This window comes from Bombus pascuorum, chromosome 1 (assembly GCF_905332965.1).
Source record: "Bombus pascuorum chromosome 1, iyBomPasc1.1, whole genome shotgun sequence".
NCBI classification, from domain to species: Eukaryota; Metazoa; Arthropoda; class Insecta; order Hymenoptera; family Apidae; genus Bombus; species Bombus pascuorum.
Window position 1 is genome coordinate 34,920,399 of NC_083488.1, and position 27,950 is coordinate 34,948,348.

At 42.9% G+C, this 27,950-nt stretch overlaps 3 protein-coding genes across 6 annotated transcripts; 1 reads left to right on the forward strand and 2 right to left on the reverse strand.

Annotated features, from left to right (window-relative positions):
• Positions 1–89: 89 nt before the first annotated feature.
• Positions 90–27,918, forward strand: LOC132912202 (elongation factor-like GTPase 1). 3 transcript variants are annotated; one of them, XM_060969445.1, is made up of 6 exons: positions 447–568; positions 661–2,726; positions 2,901–3,029; positions 3,332–3,483; positions 26,866–27,053; positions 27,714–27,918. In XM_060969445.1, exons 2-6 carry the CDS (start codon positions 685–687, stop codon positions 27,900–27,902), a joined length of 2,700 nt encoding a protein of 899 aa, XP_060825428.1. In that variant the 5' UTR covers positions 447–568; positions 661–684; the 3' UTR covers positions 27,903–27,918. The 3 variants fall into 3 exon arrangements, with proteins under 3 accessions (XP_060825420.1, XP_060825410.1, XP_060825428.1); XM_060969427.1 differs by having other exon boundaries at positions 92–2,726; XM_060969437.1 differs by lacking the exons at positions 2,901–3,029; positions 3,332–3,483 and having other exon boundaries at positions 90–2,726.
• On the reverse strand, positions 3,719–14,250 carry LOC132912388 (uncharacterized). The gene is made up of 6 exons (XM_060969768.1): positions 13,957–14,250; positions 10,367–11,204; positions 6,550–6,804; positions 5,420–5,570; positions 5,168–5,290; positions 3,719–5,057 (listed from the first exon to the last, which is right to left on the reverse strand). Exons 2-6 carry the CDS (start codon positions 11,117–11,119, stop codon positions 4,939–4,941), a joined length of 1,401 nt encoding a protein of 466 aa, XP_060825751.1. The 5' UTR covers positions 11,120–11,204; positions 13,957–14,250; the 3' UTR covers positions 3,719–4,938.
• LOC132912424 (protein giant-lens) lies at positions 16,990–22,689 on the reverse strand. 2 transcript variants are annotated; one of them, XM_060969823.1, is made up of 4 exons: positions 21,950–22,682; positions 18,593–18,813; positions 18,281–18,452; positions 16,990–18,074 (listed from the first exon to the last, which is right to left on the reverse strand). In XM_060969823.1, exons 1-4 carry the CDS (start codon positions 22,256–22,258, stop codon positions 17,826–17,828), a joined length of 951 nt encoding a protein of 316 aa, XP_060825806.1. In that variant the 5' UTR covers positions 22,259–22,682; the 3' UTR covers positions 16,990–17,825. The 2 variants fall into 2 exon arrangements, with proteins under 2 accessions (XP_060825806.1, XP_060825815.1); XM_060969832.1 differs by having other exon boundaries at positions 17,965–18,074; positions 18,535–18,813; positions 21,950–22,689.
• Positions 27,919–27,950: the final 32 nt, after the last annotated feature.

A 27,950-nucleotide genomic window follows, 5' to 3' on the forward strand; every position in this document is an offset into this window, starting at 1 on the left:
CTGTCTAACGGACGCTATGTACTGTGGAAAGAAAATAAAGTGAAATAGTGTTTGCCATCATTTTTATGGTGTGTATATAAGTATCGTATAAGTGTTCGTATCATTTACACTTGCTTGTAAATTAATGATAATCGTAGAATCGCAATTAATCGCATAATGCGGTTTATCAGTGCGGAGAAATTAATAGAAATTCAAAGGGAACCGGCTAATATACGAAACATCTGTATATTAGCTCACGTAGATCATGGCAAAACCACTTTGGCAGACTCTCTGGTTGCTAGCAATGGAATCATCTCTAATAAACTTGCGGGTAAATTACGATATTTGGACAGCCGTCCCGACGAGCAACTTCGAGGAATTACGATGAAATCGAGCTGCATAGCTCTTTATCACAAGTATAATCATCAAGAATGTGCTATCAATTTAATCGATTCCCCGGGACACGTGGACTTTGCTTCCGAAGTGTCCACAGCCGTGAGACTATGCGACGGTGCTATTATCGTTATCGACGTGGTGGAAGGTGTGTGCCCACAAACGCGAAGCGTCTTGTCTACTTCTTACACAGAAGGTTTAAAACCAATTTTACTATTGAACAAAATAGACAGATTAATTACAGAAATGAAGTTGTCACCGTTGGATGCTTACGTGCATTTAACGCAGGTTTTAGAACAGGTGAACGCCGTAATGGGAGAGCTATTTGCCAGCGACGTAATGGAGCGGGAAGAAAAGGAGGAGTTGAAAAAGGAAACGGTGGAGAGCATGTTTGAGAGGAATATAGCGGATTGGCAGTCCGTACTGGAAGAGATAGACGACTCTACCTTATATTTCTCTCCGGAGCAAGGTAACGTCTTATTTTGCAGCGCTACGGATGGCTGGGGATTCTCCGTTAAAGAATTTGCCAATATATTTTCGGCGAAATTGGGCTTTAGCGAGAAAGTTCTATCAAAGACGCTTTGGGGAGATTATTACGTAAACACCAAGACAAAGAGAATAATGAGAGGAGCTCAAGAGAAAGCGAAGAAGCCTCTGTTCGTTCAACTTATATTGGACAACCTTTGGGCTCTGTACGAAACGATAACCGTTCGCAAGGATAAAGACAAGGTAGCGTCGATGGCTGAAAGATTGGGTATAAAATTGACAAACAGGGATTTGAAGCACACGGATGCCAAGGCTCAATTACAGGCGGTGTGTTCTCAATGGCTACCTCTGGCCCGTGCGTGTCTCGACGCCGTATGCGACAAAATTCCAGCACCGCATAATTTAACTTCGGAAAAGGTAGAACGTTTGCTCAGCGGAAACATCGATTTCTCTACATTGCCAGAGGAAACGCAACGATTGAAAGAGACGTTTTTAGCCTGCGATCCTTCTCCTCGTTCACCCGTCGTTGTATTCGTTTCGAAAATGTTTCCGGTAGAGAGGAACATGTTACCGGAGAACAAACCAAAACCGTTGACCACCGAAGAGTTGGCCGAGCGAAGGGAAATGGCACGAACGAAGCACGCGGAGAAAATGACGAAGGAGCAACGATCGACGGAGGAGGTTGGAGAAGCGCAACGGAACGCGAATACCGGCAAGTTCGATCCGAGTGACGGGAGCGGAGGATCGAAAAGTATCGTTTCAGTTTCCGAAGAAATCAGCCAAGAAGATGAACGTTCGCAGACCACGTTAATAGCGTTCGCTCGAATATATTCCGGATGTCTGGAAGAAGGAAGTGTCGTGTACGTTCTAGGACCGAAACACGATCCGCGTGAAATATTGAAAGGACCGAGGGAAGAAGCAGGCGAGTTAGTACCGATAGACGAGGACGTGGCGTTGAAAAGCTCGAAGCACGTGACAAGAGTTACCATACGAAAACTGTACCTTCTAATGGGTAGAGAATTAGAACCGACCAACAAAGTATTTGCTGGTAACGTGTTTGGAATCGGCGATTTGGAGGATCACGTATTAAAAACGGCAACGCTTTCCACCACTGTCGCTTGTCCATCTTTCTCGGAGTTGACTTCGCTCGGTGTACCGATAATGCGAGTGGCTCTGGAGCCGAAACATCCGAACGATTTGCAACTGTTGATCAACGGGTTAAAATTGCTTAATCAGGCGGATGCCTGTGCCATCGTTCACATTCAAGAGACTGGCGAGATCGTATTAAGCACCGCCGGAGAAGTGCATTTGGAGAGATGTTTGGAAGATTTAAAGTTATGTTACGCGAAAGTCGACGTAAACGTGTCGGAACCTATCGTATCGTTTAGAGAAACGGTCGTGCCTCCTCCAAAGGTCGATATGGTGAACGAAGCGATCGAGAAGAAGGCCGAAAACGTTAGTTTCGCTTCTTGGACGGCGAATCGACAGTGCTATTTTGAGATCGATGCGAGACCTTTACCCGAGAAGGTAACCAAGATTTTGGAAAAGAACGCCGATTTAATAAAGGCGTCCTATCACCATTATGGTAAATCGCGTTGTGAAAAAGAGGAGAAAGAAATCGAAAGGATTACGATCGATCGTGAAATGGAATCGTTACGCTCGATGTCGGAGAGGGAGGAACGCGCGTTAGAATCGTTGAGAAGCGAGTTGGCCAGTGCGTTTCGAGAAGCGGGGGAAAAAGACGCGTTAGACAAAATATGGTCGTTCGGGCCACGAAACTGCGGCCCTAACATCCTGTTGAACGAAACCGATTACAAGCAGAGGAAATTTTGGCAGAGCCACTCAAAGTCTATGGATCCACGTGCTCCGTAAGTAATCATCGATACGACGAAGACTAGTACACTGGTACCCGTCCCTCCCTCCCTCATTCCTTCCTTTCCACGCTGATCGATAAACATTAACTATATCTATTCAAATAAAATGTTAACAACAAACGTAAAGTTGTTGTTATTATCGTTATTAATATTATCTATCATGTCTAGTTACGAGAGCAGCATGGTCAATGGTTTCCAACTAGCAACGCTCGCCGGACCTCTCTGCGAAGAGCCTATGATGGGCGTCTGTTTCGTCGTGAAAAAGTGGGAAATTAATAACGAAGATTCAATACAAAGGTATATCGCTTCATAAAGTTCGATATCGCGTATTAAATTACCCGAACGAACCATATACTTTACGTTTACACGTTACTTTGTCAACGCATCGGTTTCACAGACAAATACTACCAACTTTTCCTTTTCTACGTTTTTAATCCGTCCTCGATTCTATCTACGTACCGTCTCTTTCCTTGCGCCGTTCTTTTCTCGCCTTTCGTGCATTTGCATTTTCATTTTGTCGTTATGTTTCAACGTTTCTAACGTTTCTAAACGCTAATAAAATCGAATATCGTTTGAAAAATAGAAATCTGTGTTATCAGCGAAAATGGCAACCAGAATCAAGGACACTTGGACGGCGGTCATTTGATGTCAGCATGCAAGGAAGCTTGCCGTCGTGCGTTCAATTCGAGACACCCTCGATTAGTTACTCCGATGTATAGCTGCAGCGTCCTAGTCAATTCGGACGTACTGGGTAAGTTCGATTTCGTTTTTATTTAACGATAAGTGGCCTGTACGAATGAAGTAGGCCCGAATGAAATGGAAAGACGAGTGTCGTTGTTACGTTGATTCGGATATATCGTCGAATTTTCGTATCGTAAAATACTTTGTCGTCTTTCGTTCGCTTCGACCATCTGTCGCAACGACTCTTCTCAACTTTTCGGATATACGATCGTTGCGTCGTCGAGACAAGAATTTTTTTAAAAAAAACCTAAACAGATTGCACGTTGGGCGACACACACAAATACACGCAAACGCAAACAAACACACACACGTACAAGGGATTAGGTAAAAAATGAATAACAGAACATTTTACTATCAAAAAATCTGGCTTGTATCGTTCGATTTGTATCGTTTCTGTATGATTTCAAACGGAACAATTAATTCGGCACGATCTCTTTCACGACTTCTTTCTCAACGTGAATTCTCAACGCGAAGTACGATTCGCGCGATCGTGATCCGTATAGTACGACGTAATAATATCTTTCGATTTAACACGATCCGCTTGTTCCCGTGGGATTTAGAAAGAGGCGGGGATGTTGGTTCGCAACATGTTCTCTACGAGATTTACGATATTTTTGTTACCGCGTAATCTGTAATCGATGCTTGTATGCTCGCCAGTCTATCTCACAGAATTGCGCATCGTATCAACGATAAAATGATTCTGCGAGCGCAAGAATTTTGACAGCTAGTAAAATACTTGTAGTCGCCTTTTCCTTTTACCAAATTTTTATAATTTATAATTTACCAATTTTACCATAGTTTCACCGTAGATTCACCATAGATTCACCATAGATTCACCACAGATGGAGACGATAGTATTCGTACGATTAATTCGTCATTCTAATCGGATAAACGGACAACCACCTGTAATTTTCCGCTCGTCGTACGATACGTTTGGCGTTCGGTGTTATTCTACTATTTTTGTTACTACAGAAGGAATACAGAAGGTAGCGATGTAAGTAAATTCGAGTCGAGTTTGTTTAAGGATTTAAGGAAAGAGAGTGACACGTTGAGCGACGACGATACTAGAAACGAAATATTCAACGCTGATTACGTTCGATCGTTACGTAGGATCACGTCGTGTCCAAATCTAACGGTCCAAATTATAACAGACGTATCCACGAAAGGATACAACGATACACGCAGCCTTCACGATCTTGTCGTTGTTTCAAGGTGTCGGACTCGATGTTACAAACGTGCCTCGATAGGGATAGATATACATATACATCTAGTAGATACGTACGATATATATAAATAAACGTAAGAAACAGACGAATCGATAAATAAATTGAGGGCGAAGCGAAGCAGAGACAGAGAGAGAGAGAGAGAGAGAGAGACGCTTATAACGAATAAATAGAGAAGGATACGCCGCTAAGCATAATGTCACTGATCGTATCGTCGAAAGTTGTTCGTTTAATCAACGAATCTAGTCCCAAACAGCTATATCCATAAGTTGTTGTACCTTGTACCATGGAAAGTTCAATCGTTCGTTCGTGTTTTCCCTGTCATTGTGAGAATCTTGGTCCGTTTCTCGTTGGAGACGATCTGCAAGGAATAAATAGTCGGACGAAGATCGTGTTAATCGTGGATGATCGATACATTCGATGTTCCGATATTCGTGCAAACGTCTATGGAGATTTTCAAACAGCAAATACCTGAAAGAGCGCGGGTATACCGCAGTTGTCGGCCTTTTCGATTTCCTTGCACGCACATCATTCCGTAAACCCGAATTCCTGGTACACTGGCATACGTTGGTTGATCGTGACTCATAGGACCCTCTACGACATACGATGTAATTAACGGTCCAGGAATAATGGAACAGTTGTGCCAATCCGTTGTAACGTAACCTGATTAGGTTACGTTAGGTGATCGATTGATTATGCTGCTTTTCGCATTTACATACGTACCCAATATGTTGGCATCGGGACAGCGACATATCACGAGGTAATGAGACTTTCCCGTTCGCACGTTTTGTAGCGCGAGAAGAGACCAGTCCCTCGGTATTCTACATTCGCGCATTTCCGCCACTGGTTCGCACGTTTTCACCAACGTTAGGGCCTAAAAAATCGAGTAACTTTGGATCAGCCTGCCATCCACGTTTATCCCTTTCCACGGTACGTCTATACGTACAAGTATACGCGCGTTCGTTAATTGGTCGATGTCGTCGAATAATTTCGTCTCGAATAGAAAAATTGTTATTACGTTGGCTGAAAGCGAACGATCGTCGTTTCTTGCATTCTCACCGCTTTTGCCGTCGCGTCGATCCGCGATCTCTTTTTCTCTCGTATCGCCGACTTTCGTCGTTCCTACGGTACAATTTGCTTCGATTCAACGTAACGGATCGTACCTATCATACTCTTTAGATCTTTGAATTTTTAACGCGTTGTTAATAAGAAAGGAAAGAAAGAGAGAGAGTGAGTGAGAGGGAAGGGGGTGGGGCAGAGGACGTAAGAAGAAGGGAAAAACAAATCGTTCGGAAAAAGGTATATAATCGAGACTATATAGTTTTCGCGTGCGTGCGCGATTCCCCAACAGAATGGACGTTACGTAACAAATAAATAGAATTTATGAAAGAAAGGCAAGTAACGGGAGATCGTTAGTTGCTTTCGCATGGAAACACCTAAACGAGATTTTGTTGTTTTACAATCGATATAACGATCCGATGCTGTGGCATTTTTACTATTATACTATTATACCATTGTACATACCGCGTACTACGAGCAACTGTAGATACATAATAGATACGTTCGGATAAGTTATAACGTGTCGGACGATAAATCGGTTACTTTTCGTATTTTTGCATATATTACGACGACAAGTAGGTAGCGTGTTTAGAAGATACGACAGGTTTGCGAACGCGAACAATACGATTCGAAAGATCGAATCGATTTCTTCGGTTGCGTTACGTCACGTTACGTTACGTTAAGCGTAACGAGAAGCGTAACGAGACGAAGAAGCATCTGACTGGAGAGAAGGTACACGTAGCAAGCGCGGGAATAAAGGTCTAGTAAAGCGGATAGAAGGCAAGGCGACTAACCTTGGTTCGAGGGTCGGTGACCAGCTCCGTAGTGTGGAGATCGTCGCTGTCGAGAGAGGCGCTGCAAGGGTCGCGGTATCTTCCTGGACAAGCGCACAGAGGCTGGGTGAAGTTGAGTCTAACGTAAACGGCATTGCAAACCTGCTGAACAGCGCATTCTGGCAACAAGTAGATGTGCTGATTATGCGGATAGTAATGATACTTGGTCGGTTTTGCCAGAGCTGCGCTCGCACCCTCCGGTAGTCGTACTCCTGTCTGCAAATCGACCAAATAACCAGCGCTTTTATTCCTGCTTCTTTCATTCGCGCCTTCTTTCGCTTACTCTTCGTATCGCTACTCTGTGCACGCTCTATCGCCCTACTCTATGCACACGTCGCGTGCTAACACTCGTTGTTCGAGTACTTTTAACTTTGCAAATACCTAGCGTTAATCGCGTGTTTAGAGTGTAACAATCGCGCAAACGCGTAAAAGGAGCAAGAGGAGAAGAAAATGGAAGGAAACGACGCGACTACGCTAAGAACGTGGAACGCGGCGGTTAAATAAGAAAATGAAAGAAACGAAATCTAATTTTGCCGAGTCGTGAATCCACGATCGTGATTCTCGGTGGTTCTCGTGAACCACAAACTTGCCGGTTCCATTAGGAATAACACGATAATATTACTACGGCTACCTATACAATTGCAGCAACACCGAGTCAGAGTCAGTGCCCGTGCCGATTTCAACGTCGATTTTCTATTTGCCAACTTCGAACAATCTCTTCAACGCGCTTCGAATAATTGGTTTTACGTTACGAATAAACAGCCGTTCCGATAGCTATTTTTTCTTTCAAAAAAGTTCCGTTCTAGCCGTAGAAAATCAAACATTCGGAGTGCGCATACCAAACGAGAACCATAATCGTATTTTCACGGTTACGTTCGATCAGCCAGTGCTGCCCTGTCCACCGATCGGTCGTACGATCGATAGTTGACATTTTCCTTGTGCTACTGTCGCTGGCACGGTATACTTTCGTAATCGATGCGCTAATCGTAATCCTGTTGATCAAAGTTTCCGTTGCTCTAGTCTACATTCTATATTTATTCTATATTCTATATTCGTTCTATATTTTATTCGCCGTATCGACAAAGTTTAATCGTTCGTTCGATCCTACCGCTATCGTGTCACGATCGTTCTCGTTCGATGATTACAGCCAGATCGATAGAAACGCTTCGCGTACCTAAGTATCCGCTAAGTATCCGGGCGCAAGATCGCGCGAACCTAACGCGTAACATTCAGCGACCAGTGTAGTAACGCCATTCGATTCTCCGCATTTATCTAACCTCTTCTTGCTCTTTTCCTTTTCAATGTTTTCTGCTTCTTTTGCTACCGTCACGTTCCACTACCGATATTAACATCGGCCGATCCACTAGCGCGTCACGGTCATGAACACTCGCCCTCCTTTTCAAATGCTAAAACGAGCAATACGATTCGCGTGACAATTTAGTAAAAAAAACTTGGACGGTGCTCGATTCAGCGAATATTCGAGTTGAACAACTCGAAACACGGTAGACTGGTAGACTTGTAACCTATGGTACAGGCTATACATAGAACCCTTTCAACCTACTATACCTGCCTTACGATACTACGATCAAAATTCGCATTAACGTTAACGCGCGACGCGCCTCCTTTTTCTTCCTACGTTCATACGTTCCACGTTCCACGTTTCACGTTCTACGTAATACGCCTAACGTTTCCTTTTCTTTCATTTTTCACATTTTATTTCGCTTTCTCGCATCGATCCTTTACCTTAATCATATACGTTTGTCGCTAATTTATCGTATATATCTTAGTTACCTTTCTTTTCTTTTCCTTATATATCGTTGCCATCGATTATTTTATTGCCATTACGCGCAACGAATTTTCAACGAAAGACGATCGAGCTTCGCGATTAAAAGCAAAATGGATTCTCCCCTCTCGCAACTCGTTCCTCTTTCCTCAACGCCATTTACCATTTAGGAAAGAGAGATAAAAGGAAAAACGCGAAAGAAATTAAGAAGAAGGAGAAGCACGTTTCAAACGATTCAACATTTACTACTTAGCTACGCGTCGCTCTTTGTACGGTGAAACGGAAATTGTCGTTGTATTCACGATGGATATCGTTTCGTTACACCGCGCTACTTACTTCGTACTACACGACTTTAGCGTGTTACCTCTAGCGCTTGGACGATGTTTGCGTTAACAAACCGAGCCCTTCTTATCGACTACACGCACGTGTATCCACGCGAACATACAACATACAACAGACTCGCAAGTAGACGGTCGTTAATACCTTCGGTTATACCGGAATTCCGCGTCGGTTGCACTTCTATCTCCTTCTTATAGGTAAAACGCGACAAACAGAAACCGTTTTGCATCCGATCCGACCTTTGCATCGTGTCGGATATCTATCGGTAACTGTAATTCGTGGGATGTAAACGAGTTTCATAGGTAATCGTTTGCCGAGTGAAGCGACGCCTATTAAAATAATTACCGGATGCATCATCGTCGATCAAGGCGATGCATCGAGACGAGAAGGGATAGAGGATAGTAGGGAAAAAGTGATAGAAGAAACGCAGCGAAATCATGGAAATTGCTGTAAAATAGCGTGGTAATTCTCGGAAGGAAGAAGGAAATAGGCGGAAAAGAAAGAAATTTCTCGTCCACTTTACTATTTATCGACCGTTTCTTTCCAACAAATAACGCTTTATCTCTCTCTCTCTCTTTCTCTCTTTGTTAATGCGTTAAGCACCGTGCGGTAAGTTTGCGTTCAAGCCTTGCCGACGTTCGGTAATAGTAAGTCGTGAAAAGTTCAACACGAGACGAACCCTTTTTTACGTTTCCGACCTTGTAACCAGGCGAAATTGCGAAAAGTATAATTTTCCCATGTTCTCCATTACTACGTGGTATCGTTGTTTCAGTGTGCGCGTCACAGCGTTTTTACCGATCTTTATTATGGTAATCCAACTGTCATCTCAATTCTAGTTTTCTCGATTCTAGATCAAAATTCTAGCTTTTACTTAATACGGACCGCGTAAGCCGGTGTATTAGCAAACCGAGAGATACCATCGTACCCGTATCGTTCGGCCGATCGCATTGTTATGCCGGATCGTACGAAACACGGCTTATTTTTATCAAGCCGAGCGTATGCACGATTTAGCTGGAACGCATCTTTAACCGTGCAACCTAACCGCTTTATAGCAGCGTACTTACGGTACTAACATAGTTATGTATATACGTAGCTTAAACAGTTATACTTTGCACGTGAAACGCTCCGCGGACACAATCTGTTGCGTTTAAAAGTATACGAAGCAAATAGGCAAGTAAGCAAGTAATACGGCTGATTTGAAACGTTTTCTTTCACGTTTCTACACCACGATTAATTCTCGATTCTCGATTTCGGCTGCTTCGATTAATCTCGCCAAAGTATCTCGTATATCGTATATCCTTCGTCGCCTCTCTAATGCGTATCAGCTTTTCGCTCGCCAAGTTCGGATTGCACGAAAACTGGAGAATAACACCAGCAGCTCTATATATCTTACAGCTGGTTGCTGGTTTTCTAGTTGCGAATACGAAGCATGGAACTCGTGTGCCGCGATACTGAAATATTTCAGCCTACTCTACCGATACCGTATTTACCTATTTTCACGGCATTTCCCGCATCAGAACCATCGCAAAATCAAACCTAGTTAATCCCTTTTCGTTCTAGCTTAGTCCTTTTAGGTTTTCCAATGTTCCTTAACAAAGGAAGACGCGTTCTCTCTCGTTATCTTCGTTAGTTTGTCAGAAAGCGGCGTTTACTTACCTCGGACAGATTAGCGTAGTTTGTCGTCAGCTTAATTTGAGGGCGAATTTTTCCGGGTGATTCTCGCGTCTCCTTCGACCAAGCCGTAGCAGGTGTGGTAATTAATTCGTTCGAGTTCGTGGTGGACTTTTTCGAGGAAGATAGCAAGGCAGCCGTATCTCGATTGGTAGCGATGGTTCTCGAAGAAGCTTCGGTAGGAAACACGCTCAAACTTGTATTAGAAGCGCCGGTATTTAACGCGATTCTCGTGCTCGTGGTCGTTCCGCGGTTGCTCGTCGTCGCTGAACTAAATTCCGTTTTGCTAATTGGCGGCGACGAAGAACCACTCGTTGGGGACAACTCTGTCATTCCTGCGAGAGGATGATCCGTCCAAGTGGATGTAGATATCGATGTCGATGTCGATGTCGATGTCGATGCCGACGTGGTTGACGGCGATGACGGTAAGGACGATGCGAGCACCGCGTTGCTCTCGATAGTGGCAGAAATTCCGAGAGGAAGCGGTTTCGATAGGATAGCGCTGTCCACGTCGTTGTTACCGGTAACGTTAACGTCGATGCTGTTCTCATCGATGTTCCTACTACCGTTCGGCATAATTGCCGAATCGTTAGACCCGCCCTCCCTCAAATGCAACGACGCCGTCTTATTTTGCTTCGTCTTGCTCGCATTCCTCGAATTTACTTGTAATTGCGCCGGCAAAGCTATACATCCAACCGCCAATGGAAGCAACCATATCGCACCTTGAATCGGCTTCATTTCGTTTCGGTGTCTCCGATGTCGATCGAATCGATAGAAAAGTCAAAGAAAGCGATTCTCTTTCGTGATTTTCTTCTGCTGTCTCCTAAAAATAAAGAGATCGCGATTAGCAATAAACGCGATGCGTCGTCTCTCTCTCTCTCTCTCTCTCTCTCTCTCTTTTTGTCTATTTATCTATCTATCCATCTATTTATCTATCTCTCTCGCTACGGCAAACAAGTACACTCGTTCAATTACTCGATAACCGTATACCGATCGAGTTAATCGGCAAGCGGCGAAATTTGCCACCTCTATTTCCTATGGCGTTGGCGTTTCATCGTTACGACGGGATTAACGACTGCGCGAATCAGAGATGCAAATTAAAAAAAAACCAGATATTCCCATTTCTCACGCTTCTCGCCTAGCTTTCACGGTGCGGTGAGAACGCCGGCTCGTCTTCTTAAGCGGAAAGAACAAAACGTTGGAAAGAGCGTGGTAGAAGGGAAGAAAGTGAGAAAAGTACGAAGAAGAAGGAAGATGACAAACGTACGGAGAGAAAGTCGAAGCTCCCTTAACGGTATCTTTCTCGGTAGATTTACGTGTATCGGTGGTATTTTTCTCGGTAGATTTACGTACATCGGTATTTTTCTCGGTAGATTTACGTACATCGGTATTTTTCTCGGTGGATTTACGTACATCGGTATTTTCCTCGGTGGATTTACGTACATCGGTATTCTCCTCGGTAGATTTAGGTGTATCGGTGGCAAGGGAATATACAGAGGAAACGCAACGCAACGTTATGCATTTCCTCCCTCTGTTGTTTTTCTCTGGTAGGCAAATTTTTCTCCTGCTTTCGTCCTTTCGTCACGTTTTTTATCTTTAAAATCGTTGGATTCCAACGCGGGTCGAAACGCGGCAAATATGTAAGCGTATGTAGGCAAATACGTGCATAAATACGTTACGTTAATACGTGTTATTTATTATTTATGGGAATCAGGCTTTGTCGTTTATGAAATCAAGTTGACGATCCGGTTAGCCGTTGCATCGCCGTTAGCAGCTAAAACGCGTGGCTACGGGGTGTCGCGGTGGGTAATTATAGCTCGATACGATTCACCACGCGGATGCGGTGAAATCAGGTTAGCGTCTGTTACGTTTCTCGCGAGCCGTTATCTTTCTTTGCGTGCTCAAGGCCGCGGCATGCAACAACCGCTAAAATTCAATCAGGCGGCTAACATAGCTATTTAATATATTATGTATATAATAATATGGTATATTACGTATAGAGGGTGCGTCGCGCGATTGCCAATTCGCCGAGAGATAGGAAAGTATCTACGGTAACTGTATGGTATCTGTTTTCCTATCGCTTCGCTTTCTTTGCAAGTGTAACGATGCGCTCGAAAAATACAAACGTGCTCTTTCCCATCTATTTACGTCTATTCATTCCCATCGACTCATCGAAACGTTCCGCGCGAAAACTCGCTATATCGTTATTAAAACGATCGTTATAAGCGAGCGGCGCCTTCGAAAAACCAATTTTAACCAGCCACCGCTTTATACCGTCGTCTTCCGAGCGAAACTTCTTTGGAAACTTTTATCGAAATATGCCGTGTGCGTGTGCGTGTGCGTGTGCGTACATGTCGATGTTACGCGTTTCGTAAACGTAGGAAAAAGAGTTGATACGAATAAAAGAGAAAAAATGCAATTCCAGTCGAAAGAAAAGGTGCATCGCGGCACTTGCAGAGAAAGCAAAGTCAAAAACTCGACGGTTTCTCCTATCTCTTTCTCCCTGTCTCTTATCAAATTTTAGATATTGCCAACCAGTGCCAATTGCCTGACCTACCCTGTATATAGGTACATACTTTCTACGACGTACGACCCAAACCGTTATTTACACGAGCCGCCTCGTTCGTTTACGATCTTTCATTTTTCATTTTCCATCTTCCATTTCCCATTTCCCATTTTTTTTGAAACGCATTAAGCAACACGCTTAAGACGGTGATATTTTTCCTTGTGTAAATTTCAAGACACTATCACGGCTCGTACCGCGACCTAAATTCAATTAAATGGTTGGAAAGCTTGGCCTCTGTCTCGATTGTTTCTCTACGTTGTAAAAATCTGATCGCTCAAATATGATCGCTCGATCGTCTACCTTCCAATCTATCTTATTCGATGGGACTCGCGTTAGAGCACTTGCACGTAGATACGATTTACCTTTAATTGGCCAGCTTCGGTTAACGATAAAATTAACGATACGTTTAAACAAAGTCATATTTGTACGATAAAAGTAAAAAATTATTGTTTTCACGATATTACGGATAATCTCGTTGGTTGTTCTCTCGCGATTCGCCACTCGCGGCACACGACACACGACACACGTGACGAACGATACGCGTCGCAGACCGGTCGAAATCGTAAATCGCAAATTCCTCGCAAACCAAATTGTTCGTTTTTGCAAATACAACGAAGCGTGTCTATTGACATATATTCTCATACATATATATATATATATCTCATACATTCTCTTCCTGATAAAATGTTTTTAACGATAATTACACGTGGAATACAAAGGGAGAGAAATATTGGCGAGAATTCAGGACTGCATCTCGAAAAGGTTACTTTCGACTCGTCAAACGCGTACTTTTTCGATCGAGATTGTACGCCATCTCGTTTCCTTTCTCCTCCATCCACGAAAATCCAACAAACGAAAATCAAATATTCGTATTTTCCACGGATGATCGCATTCTGTCGTTACGATCTCGCGATCGTAGTAGTCGCGAGAAAATGGCTAACCGAGTGGAACACGCGTAATCACGGTACGGTAACGATCGAATATCAGGGATAAATATCCCTGAACTCACCCTCGACATCCAAGCACGACCTCGATTTCGACCAAGATCTTGATGTTGATCTGGGTCTCGACCTCGACCCCGACCCCCAGCCCAACCTCGATCTAGTCTTGGTGATTTCGATTCTTCGCAGCTTGATCCGTAATAACAGCGTTAGAACAGCGACGATCTTTCTTCCTGAGAAATATTCGAAGATATCCGCGATACGAACGTTATACCGGATCCTGGTGAAAGAGTGGCGAACGGATCTCGATCGATTCTCGTTCGATTCGACGCAACGTGTCTCCCTCCCCCTCTCTCTCTCTCTCTCTCTCCCCCTCTCCCTCCCACCCTCGGTAGAGTCAAACAGACAGAATCAAACGACGGTGTTGCTGAAATTTTTACGCATGATCGAATGCGTGTTTCGAATTAATTTCACCGAATTTCGGGGGAGAAAGAACGTGCGAGCGAGAAAACTTGTTCGGACAAGTAAGAGTACAGCGCGCTTGGACGCGTTTCAGAGTTCCGAATAAGACTGTGAGCCTCGTAGGAGACACGCTGCCTATGAGTGCCGGCTAGTCCCACTTACCAACCAACCAGAGACCCCTCGACTATGCGTGGAATTCTAAGCTGCATCTCCGCCAATCCTCTACCTTCCTTTGCTCCTCCATCGACGCATCTACCTACACACTACCTATCCGCTGAATACTCACAGCGTACCGACGTATACACGGTTTTCGTTCTCGCGAACAGAGTATGCCAAAACGGACAACCGAGAATCGCGAATCGTTACAACAAAATATTACAAAATATCCGCGACAACGTGAAAATCCGATGGCTCGATGAAACGAATCTACCGGAACTTGGTTAGAAGGAAATTTACGCGATACTCTGTTTCTCTTCTTCTTCCTTTCCATTCTCCTTTTTTCCCCGCATCCGCGTCTCTCCTATACCCCTGGGCATATCGTTTACGCTACGTTAGTCGATAAATTGGCAAAGAAATCTATTAACAACTTTGGCGATCGATGCGTCGAAATTCGAATCGAAGAAACTTGTAATAACTGACAGCCGTCCTTCGATCACGTTGTTCGACGACGCGGCGTTCGCCGAACGGCAATCTTTTAAAAATTTCCTTTATTCCGATCGTCCGTTTACTCGTAATGTCCACCGGACATGTCAAACTCGCATCACATATCCGATCGCTTGGAAAGAGAAAAGCTTGGTTTCTGCGTGCGTCGCGTGAATGCCAGCCATTTTACGTTACGAACGGCTATTTGTTATTACGAATTGCACGAATCGATGAAATTAGTTGTCATCGACGGTAAACTGCTAGTATTGGGAATGTACGCGAGCAAAGTTGATCGCATGCTCGCATGCCCGCCAACGTTACTCGAAAAAAGCGAAAACGCAAGCAAATCGGAGCATCGATAGCAACGGTACCGCTACTTTTCACGCGTTCCATCCAATACCAGAAAAATATATCGAGCATGAAATCATTCTGGTTCTCATCGGCAACCACCTAGTTGCTGGTTAACTTTATCGGTGCATCGTTCCAAAACCAGATCATCGAACGATAGATTCGTAGCCTGCCGTGATCCTGTTTTCTCGCATAGATACGCTTAACGTTGGTTTAGACACGGCCAGTAAAGCTTTGGTTAAGTAGCAACTAAAGCCGAATTTACCCTCTTCTCTTTGCAGGATTACCGCGCACGATTTTACCAACTAGGACGAAAGCGACATTTTTCCACGAGTCGTTCGTCGTAGCGATCGTACGCGCTGAAACAGCATAGGTAAATTCGGCTTTGCTCGCTGCTTCGCTAATTCTAACGCTACCAAAACTGTATCTGGCCATGTATCCGAACCAGGCTCCACTAGCCTTGCATCTCCAAGGCGTACGTACATATTGCCCGATCGACAAATTCGACCACCGGTCTATCTCGGTGTTCGGATTTCTCCGATATAGTCGATTCTATTTCCGTGTCATCGTATCCGACGTTCTAATTAAACTTGGCCATTACGCTCGAGCGTTCCACTCGCCCAACGTATCGGGTTGGTTCGCCATGTATTTACGTATCTGGCCCCAGGCTAAACGTTCGTATATTTACCTACGCGCGTACGTACACGCGTGCCTGTGGCGTTACAACGAAACAACTTTATCAATCCGGTCGATAAGATTTATTAACCTGTATCGTATTAATGCTAAATTATTTCACGCTAAATTATTACGCATCGCGTAGCTGCACGCATAATCGATTCGTAGTCATAGCGATTCGATTGACATACGTAGAGAAGAAATATAGTTTCGAAGAAGAAGATCAATTTTGAGTCAAAAATATAACAACGACGGAGCTCTTGAAACACGTAATAACTCTGAAGGCATTTCTACTTGATTCCAATCCAGAATCCTTAACGATAAACGTTGCGTACGGAAAACGTTAGTACAGTGCTGACAATGAGTTTTAAAACTTTCGCCATCTAGCGTTACACGTTGAAGCGCGATTAACTCTTACGTGCCAAACATCTAGTTTATCGACCATAGAAATGGTCGGTCGTTATTTCCATTGAAACGACCGAAAAAAATGACTGAAACGAAAGGAAAAAAAAAGAGGAAAGGGAAGAATTCATATTCATTGTTACGAATTCTTCTTATCATTGTTATTACTACTACTAGTACTGTTTCGGATACGTACAATTTTTTTCGTATCCGCTGCTCGTTAATTTTTCAGATTAACTTTTCTTCGATTCGAATGTTGAAACGTAATTTGCATCCAACGGCGTTTCGTTTCATCTCTATCGACCGACGTATCGGGTTTTAGGCGCGTTGGGTGTCGGCTAGTGCGATGGTAAAGATACTTGCTAATTATCAATTACCAATTAGTAATCGCTGTTACTACGGTAATTAGAATAACAATAACGGTAGTAGTAACGGTAATAGTAAAATAGTAAAATATAAATAGTAAAATCGGTTAGGATAATAACAGTTATCGATATAAATAACAAGTAAAAATAAACAATACTAAGATACAGTAGCGATGATAACGGTACCGATGGTGCTGGTAATGTCGATGATAATGCAATTTGTTTATTTCAATTTTTGTTAATAATTAAATATTTACAAAAGCGTTATTACGTGATAATACAAGTATAATAATACGAAATACAATTTTTTCACAGATAACATCGTTCGTAAAAGCATTAAAAGTAACGCGTTTAGTTCGAGTATATGTATACGTATGCAGGTATATACGTTACGTACGATCCTATACAATTCGATACAAATATGTATAACGAACATTTGCTATCGACACCGAATACCAATTTTATCTAATATTTATCAGTTTTAATATATTTTATTCCCCATCGATCTCCGAAACGAAACAAATCGAAATTACTGAAACGTGATAGTTGGATGTACAACGCACGCGGGGAGAATTACTGCTACTGCCACTGCTACTGCTACTGCTACTGCTGCTGCTGCTGCTGCTGCTGCTGCTGCTGCTGCTGCTGCTGCTGCTGCTGCTGCTGCTACTACTACTAGTACTGCTACTACTTCTATTACTAGTACTACTACTACTACTAGTACGTGTTACATGTTTCAGTTTTTAATACGTTTCATAGGTTTCTACGAATGGACGGTAAACTTACATTTAAAACTCCGAACGAACGGAAATCAGTCGAGGCGACCACTAGCAATTTTACCTAGTAATAGTTTTATCGGTGCCTCGAAGCAAAGATCGGCTTCTGTTCGTGCTCATTAGAGTCTAGAGAACGCTTTGAAAGTTTTTGAATTCGACTATGCACATACGGCCGCGTATATCACAAATTCAACTTTTCCCTTATTTCGTAATACAAGCGAGTGGAAATGCTGGTTAGCGCGACACCACCTTTGAAACTGCTGCTAGTCACACGTTATAAACCGCTTCGGAATGATGCGATTGCGAAGGTACGCAGTATCCGCTGTACGTTTTAATCTCCAAGATACCGGAGTAAGATCTTGCTGGCAGCGATCCTGGATCGGTGTGTCTCCTTGGACATCGATGACCTTTTGGACACTGGCAAAGAGGCGATGCATTTACCTCTTCGAGTTGCGAGCTCCGTCTCTTACGTACGGTGAACAGTCGGCAAGGCTCCTTGTGCTGACAACGTAGTCTCTGAAATATCAATTTTATTCGTAACGATCGACTCGGTTGCTCGCCTTTCACCTTTCCTACGATTCGCTCCGCGAGTATCACTCTCAACCTTTCGACACACGCAACGATGATTCCAATGATTCCACGTACATAATCGAATACATGGTACAGATATATTAGCGAGCGAGAATGCGGTCGCGGACATACAAGTAAAGGCGAAAACTTACGCTTTGCGGAGAACAGGCGAATGCGTATATAAAACCTGGGCTTCCCTCCGCAGACCTGTAAGCCTGCCTTCGAACTAGATAAGGTACGCTGCCTGGCCGACATCGGCAATAAACTCGCTGAACCGTCGCGTTCGCTGGGCCCCCTCCAGGAGCTAAAGTCCAGGTGACGTCTCTGTAAACAGAAAACGGCCATCTTGTGCACAACACGCGCGTAATAACTCTAGCGGACACGTAAAACATTCGCGAATCGGTACGTTTGATCGTTCCGCTACTTGATATATACTCTCGATTAGACGGACGATCGCGACTAACTTGAAGTAACGACAGATGGGCAGACGTTTCACCGGCTCGCAAAGCTTGTACTGCCGTGTTTTATCGACTATCGTGTGTCCGTCGTCTCCGTGCAAACTGCTAGGGCAGGTACGACCATCCGGGCAACGACATTGTCTCTCGACCCACGGCGATCCGTATAAATCCACCTTGCTACAAACTTCGCTTCGGTCCAAACACTCGGGCAATTCGTCTTCGCTGTCCTGAAAAATCAAAATTAACAAACACGTTTCTTTTCACCCTTGTCTGCCCTCTGTCCGTTCGACGTGCATGCCATTCTTTGTTCGCGGTTAGTTCGCCCGATCTTCTACTCTTTCTTCCCCTTTTCCTCTTTCACTTTGCGAATCTAGCCTACCCGTTCGAAAGTTATCCTCTTTAAATTTTTTAAATCGCGCATATTATCACTCACCCTTGATCGCCAGCTTGCTCGATCGTGAAAAGTGAAAAGTAAAAAGATACGATCTCTTGTCATTCCACTTTATCGTACGTTTACGTATACGTATAGCATGCACTTTGCCAACAAAGAAATAATTCGGTCCAATTGCTTTATGTCCAATTGGTCGTTCACCCTACTCTTTACGCTCGATTTTAAGCACTAGTCCTCGAACGGTAGGAGTTATTCGACCGAACGAACGAAAAACAACACCGAGATCCGTTAGTCCTTTGAAACGAACACTAATAAAAGCAACAGCACGATCGATAGCGGATCACGGTCGCTGCGTACCGTTCTCAGCTTGACCCCGCTTCGCAAGGAAACGCGTCGCGTATGGCCTATACCGTATACCGTGTACCGTATACCGTATACCGTATACCGTATATCCTACACTGTATAGGGATAAAGAATCGGAAATATTATTCCCGATACTTTGCCTAATAATTATAATTTAACGTTTCTCCCTGTTCGTTTTATTCGTCGGTAGACGATCGATCGGTCGATAAAGATTAAACGCTAAATCACGGGTACGCTGCTTAGTCGTATAACTGTGTTATGATCAAGAAATCGTTCCAACTATTTACCTATCTATCTATTTGGTATCAGGTTAAACCGTTCGCTCCACGATTTGATGGATCGATCGTAATCGGTTAATCGTATCGCGTTTAACTCGTTGCTATTTCAAAAGATTAGAAATCTACGTTACTCGTTTAGATTTAAGGCGGTTAAGTTCACCTCGAGATACAGTTTAAAATTGCTTCCCTTCTTTGTCATAAACATTTATACAAACGGATACGCTGCGAACTTTTCAAAAAAAAAAAATGCCTTAAAAGTTTAATTTCTCCTCTGTATAGGTACTTGAACATACATACGCGCATCGAAACTATCGAAATACAACGAATAACGTGCCTTTCTATCGTATCGTTACGTTCCACGTGCTTGTATTAGTCGAAACATTGGTAAATCGATCGAGCTAATTACACGATCCGGTGGTTGTTTTAACTGGAATCAAAAGTGAATCGAAGAAAATAGAGGGGATTGTGTCGAGTGATAGAGGAATATACGAGCACGTGCGCAAAAGAGAGAAAACGATCGAGCAAAGGAAGTTCTGTGTAACATGGTCAAGAGGTATGTGTCTCCCCTCTCTGTCGAAGAATAGACATCTGGTCTAACTACGCTATTCAAACTGCGTCGGTCAATCCGCTGAATGAGGCAATCACGTACGTCCTGTCGACTCGTCGTTTGCAATCTACGTGCTGCTCGAGCACCTAAGTTAAACTTCTTCTCAAATACCCTTTCTTATTGTTAGACCTTTGCCAGTCTGCGCTTCTGCTTTCTGTCCCTCTTTCTTCTCTCTGCCCTCTGCCTCCTCCCCCCACTCACCCACCCACTCTCTCTCTCGCTCTCTGCCGCTCCTCCCCCCTCCCCCCGCCCCGTTTGCTCTTTTCCTCTCGAGCCTTTATGCTTGAAAGCATCGTCGCATTTAAATATAAGATCGAGGATAGCGAAACACGATGATTAAATTTTGAATTTTCGTTTCTCTTTGCTTCGACGATAATAACAAGAATCAAACAGCCGAAGGAATATTAAAAGACATCGAAGCTGTTTCTTCTATTTTGAATTTGTCGTCTTTCTATTTCGAATTTCTACGATAACGATGCTAGATACGAGATCGATCGATCGTTGGTATAATAATAATAATAATAATAATAATAATAATAATAATAATATATCGGCCAACCAAGTCCCCTTTAAAATGATCCTTCACTTTTCCCACTCCTCGTACCTTCTCGTTACCGATTGTGAGTTGCGAGTCCCTTCCGTTCTCCCATATTCCCTTCTCTTCCTTCTGCCCCCCCCCCTCCTCCCTGTTCACCCCACCTTGCTTCTTCGTCTCAACGTTCCCAGAAGATCGTACGTATTAAAACCTTCGGTGGCTGCAAACTAAAATGGGATAATAGGGAGACCGGAAAGGCTGTGCGTTCCATCCGGAAATTCTCACGCGTCTCTCGCTTCTCTCATAGCCGCAGTGAAAATGACACCTGGTTCTCGAGCTATAGTTGTAGTCCCACGCGGCGGGCACGCGTGTGCGTATGCTTGCGCTCGCGCGCTTCCATATATACGCGTACACGTACGGACATATGCGTTCGGGTATGTATCGGCATACGTTAGAGCAAATGACGCAAAGAGTAGACGAAGCGATCGATCGGAAGATGCCGCTTACAACATCCTTGCCTATCGCCTTGCATCGCTTCTATGAAATTTTATATATGGTTGTTCGTTTCCTTCGCTATTCGCTTAACCAGGTATAGAAATTTCTGTCGTTATTAGTTTATATCGCAGGATGACGAGAAGACGAGAATAACGGAATACTGGAAGAACCAGTACAGAGTAAATAAGATTACTTTAAATGCTAAAATCTCCAGCTGACGTATTTTTGTCTTTGTATTTTCATCTTTCAAAAGCTATTATTAATCCATCAACATTGAGCAACGATAAACAGAAATAGAATATTTATAATAGTAATATATATAATAAAATATTTCGATATCTCGGTATCGGTGATGAAACGAATTGGATGACAAATATTTCTCGTTATCGTGCGTAAACGTTTACGCATCGTTTCTGTGTTACGGATACCATAGATGTTGCACGTATCGTAGTAATTACCGTGTTGCCACTGATTTCAAAACAATTAGTCGAGCGATTGCGCGGCTTATCAAGAGTAACATGTCCGACAAACGAAACGAACAAAGACGTCAACGACGGTTACGCGGTAGCGATGTAATAACTCGTAACAGACAACGGATGAAAGGGACGACAAGGAGTATCGATTGGAATCGATGCAACGTCTATCTCTCGATACGTACAACGTCGTGATTCGATAATTTACGACGACAACTTACCCCGATTTGGTAGAGCACCCTCGGCTGCTGATGTAACATCGGTCGATGTTTCTTTTTCTGATCGATCAAATCGAGTTCGATCGCTGTATCTTCAAACTCCTGTAACTCGGCGAGATGCTTGCCATCATCGAGAGACAAATACTCGTTGAGAAATTTTTCACCAGTTTCATCGAGCTCTACGCCAAGGAGACTACCCTTGCTCTCGCGAACGAGCAATTGCCCGAACATTGCTAGCAAGAAACAGATCAAATCGGCCATCCTTTCGCGCGCGCGCGATCCTTCCTGCCTCTCGCGACGACCACCGATCATCCAACGAATATCCGGACCACGATGTAAACAATGCAGTTGCCGATTATCGAATAGAATCGAAAATAAGAAATCAAGATAACAGCATTAACGACGCAATACATTCGGACACGAGGAACAGCATAACAGCATATGCGCGTAAATTTACATACGCGTTCATATATCACTGGCAGCTATATTAGTAGCAACACTGCTGTTCGTCGCAAGTATTATTCCTTCTCCATCGTCCATCGATGCAAACAGTACTATCCATTCGACCACTATCTACCGTCTATCGAACGACTAGTTGACTCTCCTCGTCCTTTCTTACGCCTTCCCAATAAACCTAACGATACTCTAGATACCGAATATCGTAGAATTTAATGATGCTTTCAAAGGTAAGAAATACAAGGATATCGTTGATTCTTTCTACAACTTTCAACTTGTTTCTTACGGATGTTGTTGTCTTGTTTACGGAACTTGATCGCACAAATTAGTCAATATATGTACTTGTCGACTTGGTTTATCGATGCTGGATACATAACGTAACAGTAAAATCCATAGAAGAACGAAATCGTTCGATACGTTCGCTCTTATAACGATCAAAAACTAAACATCACTTTAGAAAAGTCGGAACACTTTGCAAAGGTTGCATCGCGGTCGCCCATCCAACGAATCCAAACAGAGCTTCCGATCTAACTCGTTCTTTCGAACGTGAAACTGAATTCTTCCGGTTCTTGGTGTTATCGCACTCAATGAGAAAACACATTCACCGGCAGTGAACAGCAACGTGGCTGACGTTGCACGCTCTCCGAAACAATTACGTTCTACTCGATCGCTACACACGCTCTATCTCGCACTGTATTTTTTGTGTCCTTGCGTTCTCCACGTTCTATCTTCTTTATCATACGTCCTACGTCCTACGTCCTACGTCCTACGTCCTACGTCCTACGTTCTATGTCCTACGTCCTACGTCCTACGTCCTATGTCCTACGTCTTGCATCCTACGTCGTGCGTCCTACGTCTTGCGTCCTACGTCTTGCGTCCTACGTCTTGCTTCCTACGTCTTGCGTCTTGCGGCTTGCGTTGTTGACGTGATTTACGTTTTGCAATGCGATTCGATTTAGTCCGAGGTTAAACGGCTCGCAACATTCGTGCTGCACAAGCGTATACTATTCGTTCGACTGGACTTGTAACAGCTAGAGGCAAAACATGAATGAGTCCCCCTTCTCTGCTCTTCTTTTTCCACTCCATTCCATTCCACTCCACTCTACCCCACTCCATTCTACTCTTCTCCGCGCCACTCCATTCCACTCCACTCCACTCCACTCTACTCCAAACTACTCCAATCCACTCTATTCCCCTCTTTTCGTTCCTCCGCCACACTGCTTCCCTCTAGTCCAATCTACTCCATTCCACTCCATTCCACTCCACTCCACTCCACTCCGCTCCACTCCACTCCGCTCCACTCCACTCCACTCCACTCCACTCCGCTCCACTCCACTCCACTCCGCTCCACTCCACTTCGCTCCACTCCGCTCCGCTCCACTTTGCTCCACTTCGCTCCATTTCACCGGCTCCCTTCTTTCCTTGTATCCTTACTTACAATTAGACATTTTCTGTTTTGCTCTCTAGTTTCCTTTCCTCTTATATTATATTTTTATTTTATATCTGCTTCATTCTGTCCGAATTTATGCTCCTCGTTTGTATCCTTTTCGTCTCTTTATCTTTGATTGGTTTTTTAATTCTTCTCTTCTTTTTTAAATCTATATATCGATTGTTATTTTTAGTCACGTTTACTTCTCCCCTTCTTATCTTATTATTTTCTTTTACCGGTATCTACCTATCATCTATTCCGTTACACGTTTATATTTTTATGACATTTTCTTTTGAATTTTTCATCCATTGTTCAATTCGACGTATTAGGATCTCTTTCGTAATGATTCGGGTATTTTATTATGCTTTCCCTTACTTCCGTTGATGTTTGGCCGTCAGGTAGGTGAATATCAAAGAAGAAAAGTGGCTTTCAATGTCTATACATTAGCTACTCATCTTACGCGACGTATCTTCGATTCGTACAAGAAGGATTCTCAATCGCACATCCACGTAAATATGTAAATAGGTGAAAAACTGTCAACGCGTATTTTTTCAAGTCCTTGTTCTTATTTCTCATATTTCCAAGTACCTAGAAACGACAGATTTTTCTTAAAAGAAGAGAAAGATTATCTAGCTGTGGAAAAATGGTGAAATTTAAATGATTTGGGTCTAGTTAGCCAATCGAAATAAGCTATAATCGATTATCAAATAAGTAAGAGTATATTGTATCCTGGAGCCGTTTGGAAAGTCTCGGAAATGCAAGTAACCCGATAAAATTAGGTAATTCTTGGAAAACCGTTTATATCAAAATTTCGAACACGATGTAAACGCCAAAAAATAAAAAGAAAATAGTCTGTGTTGTACGTGGAAATATTGAAGGGAAGAGGTGACGCGAAACAGATAATCGGTGCAGCTTACCTACCTACCTAGGCAAGTAGGTACTTTTACACACGTATAGTCTGTAGGCGGTGGTTCGCGCGATCCAAGCGATCCACGCGATCCACGCGATCCACGCGATCCACGCGATCATACGTACAATAATATTCTAAAGATGATAATGTTCAAATACTCGAACTGGCCTGTTAAATGGCAAAAGTTTTCTACCTACTTTGACTTCGCCGCTATATTTCGACCGTTTCGCTTTTCGTTCTTTTCGCTTTTCTTCGCTGTTATAGCCTCCTTTCGATACTCTGCACCTGCGTCCATCAAGTATCTCTCTTTTTCCTAAATATTTCGTTACGCGGTTTGCCACGCCAAGATATCTACACTCGCCAACCAAATTTCTCATTGCACAATAAGAAAGAGACAGCCGATACGCCTCTATGTTTAAAACGGATTGCGTATCCTTGGTGTACACCTGAATTTTCCGTCAGTTGGATATTTCTTTCCAGCAAATCTTCTTGTCTCGTAATTAAAAGACCGCGGTTACGTTAATGGCCTGTCGCTATATTACTTGAAAACAACAGATGATACGCTGAATCGTAACAGGATTTTCCAAAGTTCCGATCGTGAGTTTGAGAATCGCTGTTTCATTGATCGACGCCGCAATCCATTCACTCGTACCTTTTTTCTTTTCTTCTACTGCTCTTTATTCTTCTCCTTCTTCTTCTTCTTCTTCCTCTATCCACCTGCATTGCGTTAGTCTTACTCTCCTCTTATTTGTGAAAACAGATAGAAATGAGATCCAATTCGCTCCGCTTCGATCCGATCCGATCCGATCCGATCCGATCCGATCCGATTTGATCCGATTTGATCCGATTTTATCTTGTCTCGTCTCGTATCGTGCCTACTTTATTTTTATCTTATTCCCTTAAATTTTACATATATTTCACAACAGATTTATTTATTATAAATATTATTTACTCGTAACGTATAATCTTAACGAGTGAATTACAGAAAATAAATTACACGCTACGTGATAACCTCGTATCTACTGAAAGCTAAATCTGAATGTTTTGCACTATAGTCTTTGTGTAGTTTGTTCAATCGCTATGATTTTATGTCCTTATAATCTTTTAAGGCGTAGACGATACACGTTAGATTTTTAAGACAACGTTTTATTTCGCGTAGATTTCATATTTAACGAGCAACAATATTCATCGTAACGTTTCAACAAGTTCGCTCTCTTCGTTCGGAGAACCACTGTACGTGGCATGAATGAATTCTTGCTATCGAAGAGGGGAACGAGACTCGGTTACGATTCGGCGAGGAGTTTGAGAGCAAGGTGGGACTGAAAGAGTAGAGCATCGAGATAAAAGTCGCAGAGGGGAATCGTAGAGTTGGACGGTATAGTTAGAGGTGAAACTCTCGACTCTCAACAGTGAGATTGCGGCATGGTAGAGTGAGCGAGTGAGTGAGTGAGTGAGAGAGAAAGAGAGAGAGAGAGAGAACGCAGCGTATTGGTGTCCATGCATGTGTATACGGTGAGATCGTAACGTTACGCGAGTAGGTAAAAAAAGGGGGAGATACGCCAGATTCTTGCATGTACCGGCGATGAAAGAAGGATGGAAGAGGGCAGGTGAGTGCAGGTGCCGCAACCTACGACCGGAAACTATGCTCCTTGCTGCGACTTTTAATGCAGTGCAACTACGTCTTCACCGTCCTAGGGAAGAATGTCGATCGACCAAGAGAAAAAGAAATCACACGATTCTAGCGATGGAACGGTATCCATCGACGTAACCATCTTTCTCATTTATCATTTTCCTTTCCTTATCAACCACTTTTATTCCCATAAAAGCAGAAAGAAGATCCTTTCAGTAAATAACACCATTATCAATGACTCGCCGCCATATTCCATTTTCCTATAAATCGAAATAATCTGGCAGAAAAATCGAAAATCAAATTTTAAACGAATGACCATCAAGTTTCTCGGTAGTAATGCTTTTCGATTGCTATCGATCTAAACCTTTTTCACGCCTATCAAATCTGTATACCCAGAACATTTTCTCTCGCCACAAACTAACGAACTAAATTATTCCCTGCGAATGAATTCTATAATACATGCGTAGCTCTTAATTGGTTTGATTTTGTTTCAGGAAAACTGTATGCGGCATTTGGAAAGAGACAAGGCCGTGTAATTGCCGCGGAAAGTGCTCTCGGATTCGGTGGACAGTTTCGCGTACTTGCGACTTTACCTGTGCCAGAGAGCTTTCAACTTGCCAGAGAACTGCGAACACAGACATCCGGGCTGGCTAGTCCTCAACTGGTTTTCAGTCATTGGGAGGCAAGTTTTTCCATATAAAGAGAACACGTAGACAATATCTCGATGTTTTCCCGTGTTTCTTCGTCGCGTTATTCCATTCGCGTCGTTCAATTATTACTGATGATGGAAATCCATCTGATCAGTTATATACATATATATATATATATGATCTGATAGGTTATAAAGTTATATCATGGTTAATCAATTAGTAATTATCCCAACGAATCAAAATGATCCTCTCTTTCCTCTCGTAAACACGCATTCATTTGTTTATTTATATTGTTCTTCTAGTTATTTCACAAACAATATGCTGATAAATAAATGCAAATAATTTAAAGTTTTATTCGATTACTTCGCGTTGCTGTTGTTTTACCATTTGATAGAAATCTTGGGATCTATTGTAATTAATTAATTTAGTGTAATTAATTAACATGTTAAACACGTTATTTAGTGAACAAATTTTGTATGCCTTAAAGTACAGCGTTCTAATTGCAGCAGCATACTTTCGCTTGTCTTAACACCATACACGTTACTCATCGCGTTAAATAACAATCTATAACGTAAAATAACATGTATACATACATGTATCTCGTTAAGAAACAAAACTATTTCGGTGCTTTACATTGCAATTTTGATATAATAGGTTGTTCTTTTTTTTTATTTTTTTTTTTTTAATAATAGGTTATCGAGCAAGATCCTTATTGGACGCCTTCCACGGACGAGGAGTACCTACACTTTGGTGACAAAGCAGATAGCGAGAACAGAGCTAAAAAATATATAGATGCAGTCCGTCGACGTAAAGGTTTACCTGTGGATTCTCAACTGGTTACGCACGCGGAAAAACAACGCACTCTATCCAAGAATAAATAATACTGAATAAATAATACCGAAATCCTCTATACTCTATGTACCTCTGTC

Bases quoted from the DNA above. Each gene is read 5' to 3' on its own strand.
- LOC132912388 (XM_060969768.1), bottom strand. From the start codon at position 11,119: ATGAAGCCGATTCAAGGTGCGATATGGTTGCTTCCATTGGCGGTTGGA. The intron at 5,571-6,549 runs GTTAGTCGCCTT...TCGATTTTTTAG, and splicing joins TCACCGACCCTCGAACCAAG to GCCCTAACGTTGGTGAAAAC. The intron at 5,058-5,167 runs GTATTTGCTGTT...TATTCCTTGCAG, and splicing joins GTATACCCGCGCTCTTTCAG to ATCGTCTCCAACGAGAAACG.
- LOC132912424 (XM_060969823.1), bottom strand. From the start codon at position 22,258: ATGATCGGTGGTCGTCGCGAGAGGCAGGAAGGATCGCGCGCGCGCGAA. The intron at 18,453-18,592 runs GTTAGTCGCGAT...TTCTGTTTACAG, and splicing joins CCCATCTGTCGTTACTTCAA to AGACGTCACCTGGACTTTAG. The intron at 18,075-18,280 runs GTAAGTTTTCGC...TTGATATTTCAG, and splicing joins TCGCCTGTTCTCCGCAAAGC to AGACTACGTTGTCAGCACAA.
- LOC132912202 (XM_060969427.1), top strand. From the start codon at position 157: ATGCGGTTTATCAGTGCGGAGAAATTAATAGAAATTCAAAGGGAACCG. The intron at 2,727-2,900 runs GTAAGTAATCAT...TATCATGTCTAG, and splicing joins TCTATGGATCCACGTGCTCC to TTACGAGAGCAGCATGGTCA. The intron at 27,054-27,713 runs GCAAGTTTTTCC...TTTTAATAATAG, and splicing joins TGGTTTTCAGTCATTGGGAG to GTTATCGAGCAAGATCCTTA.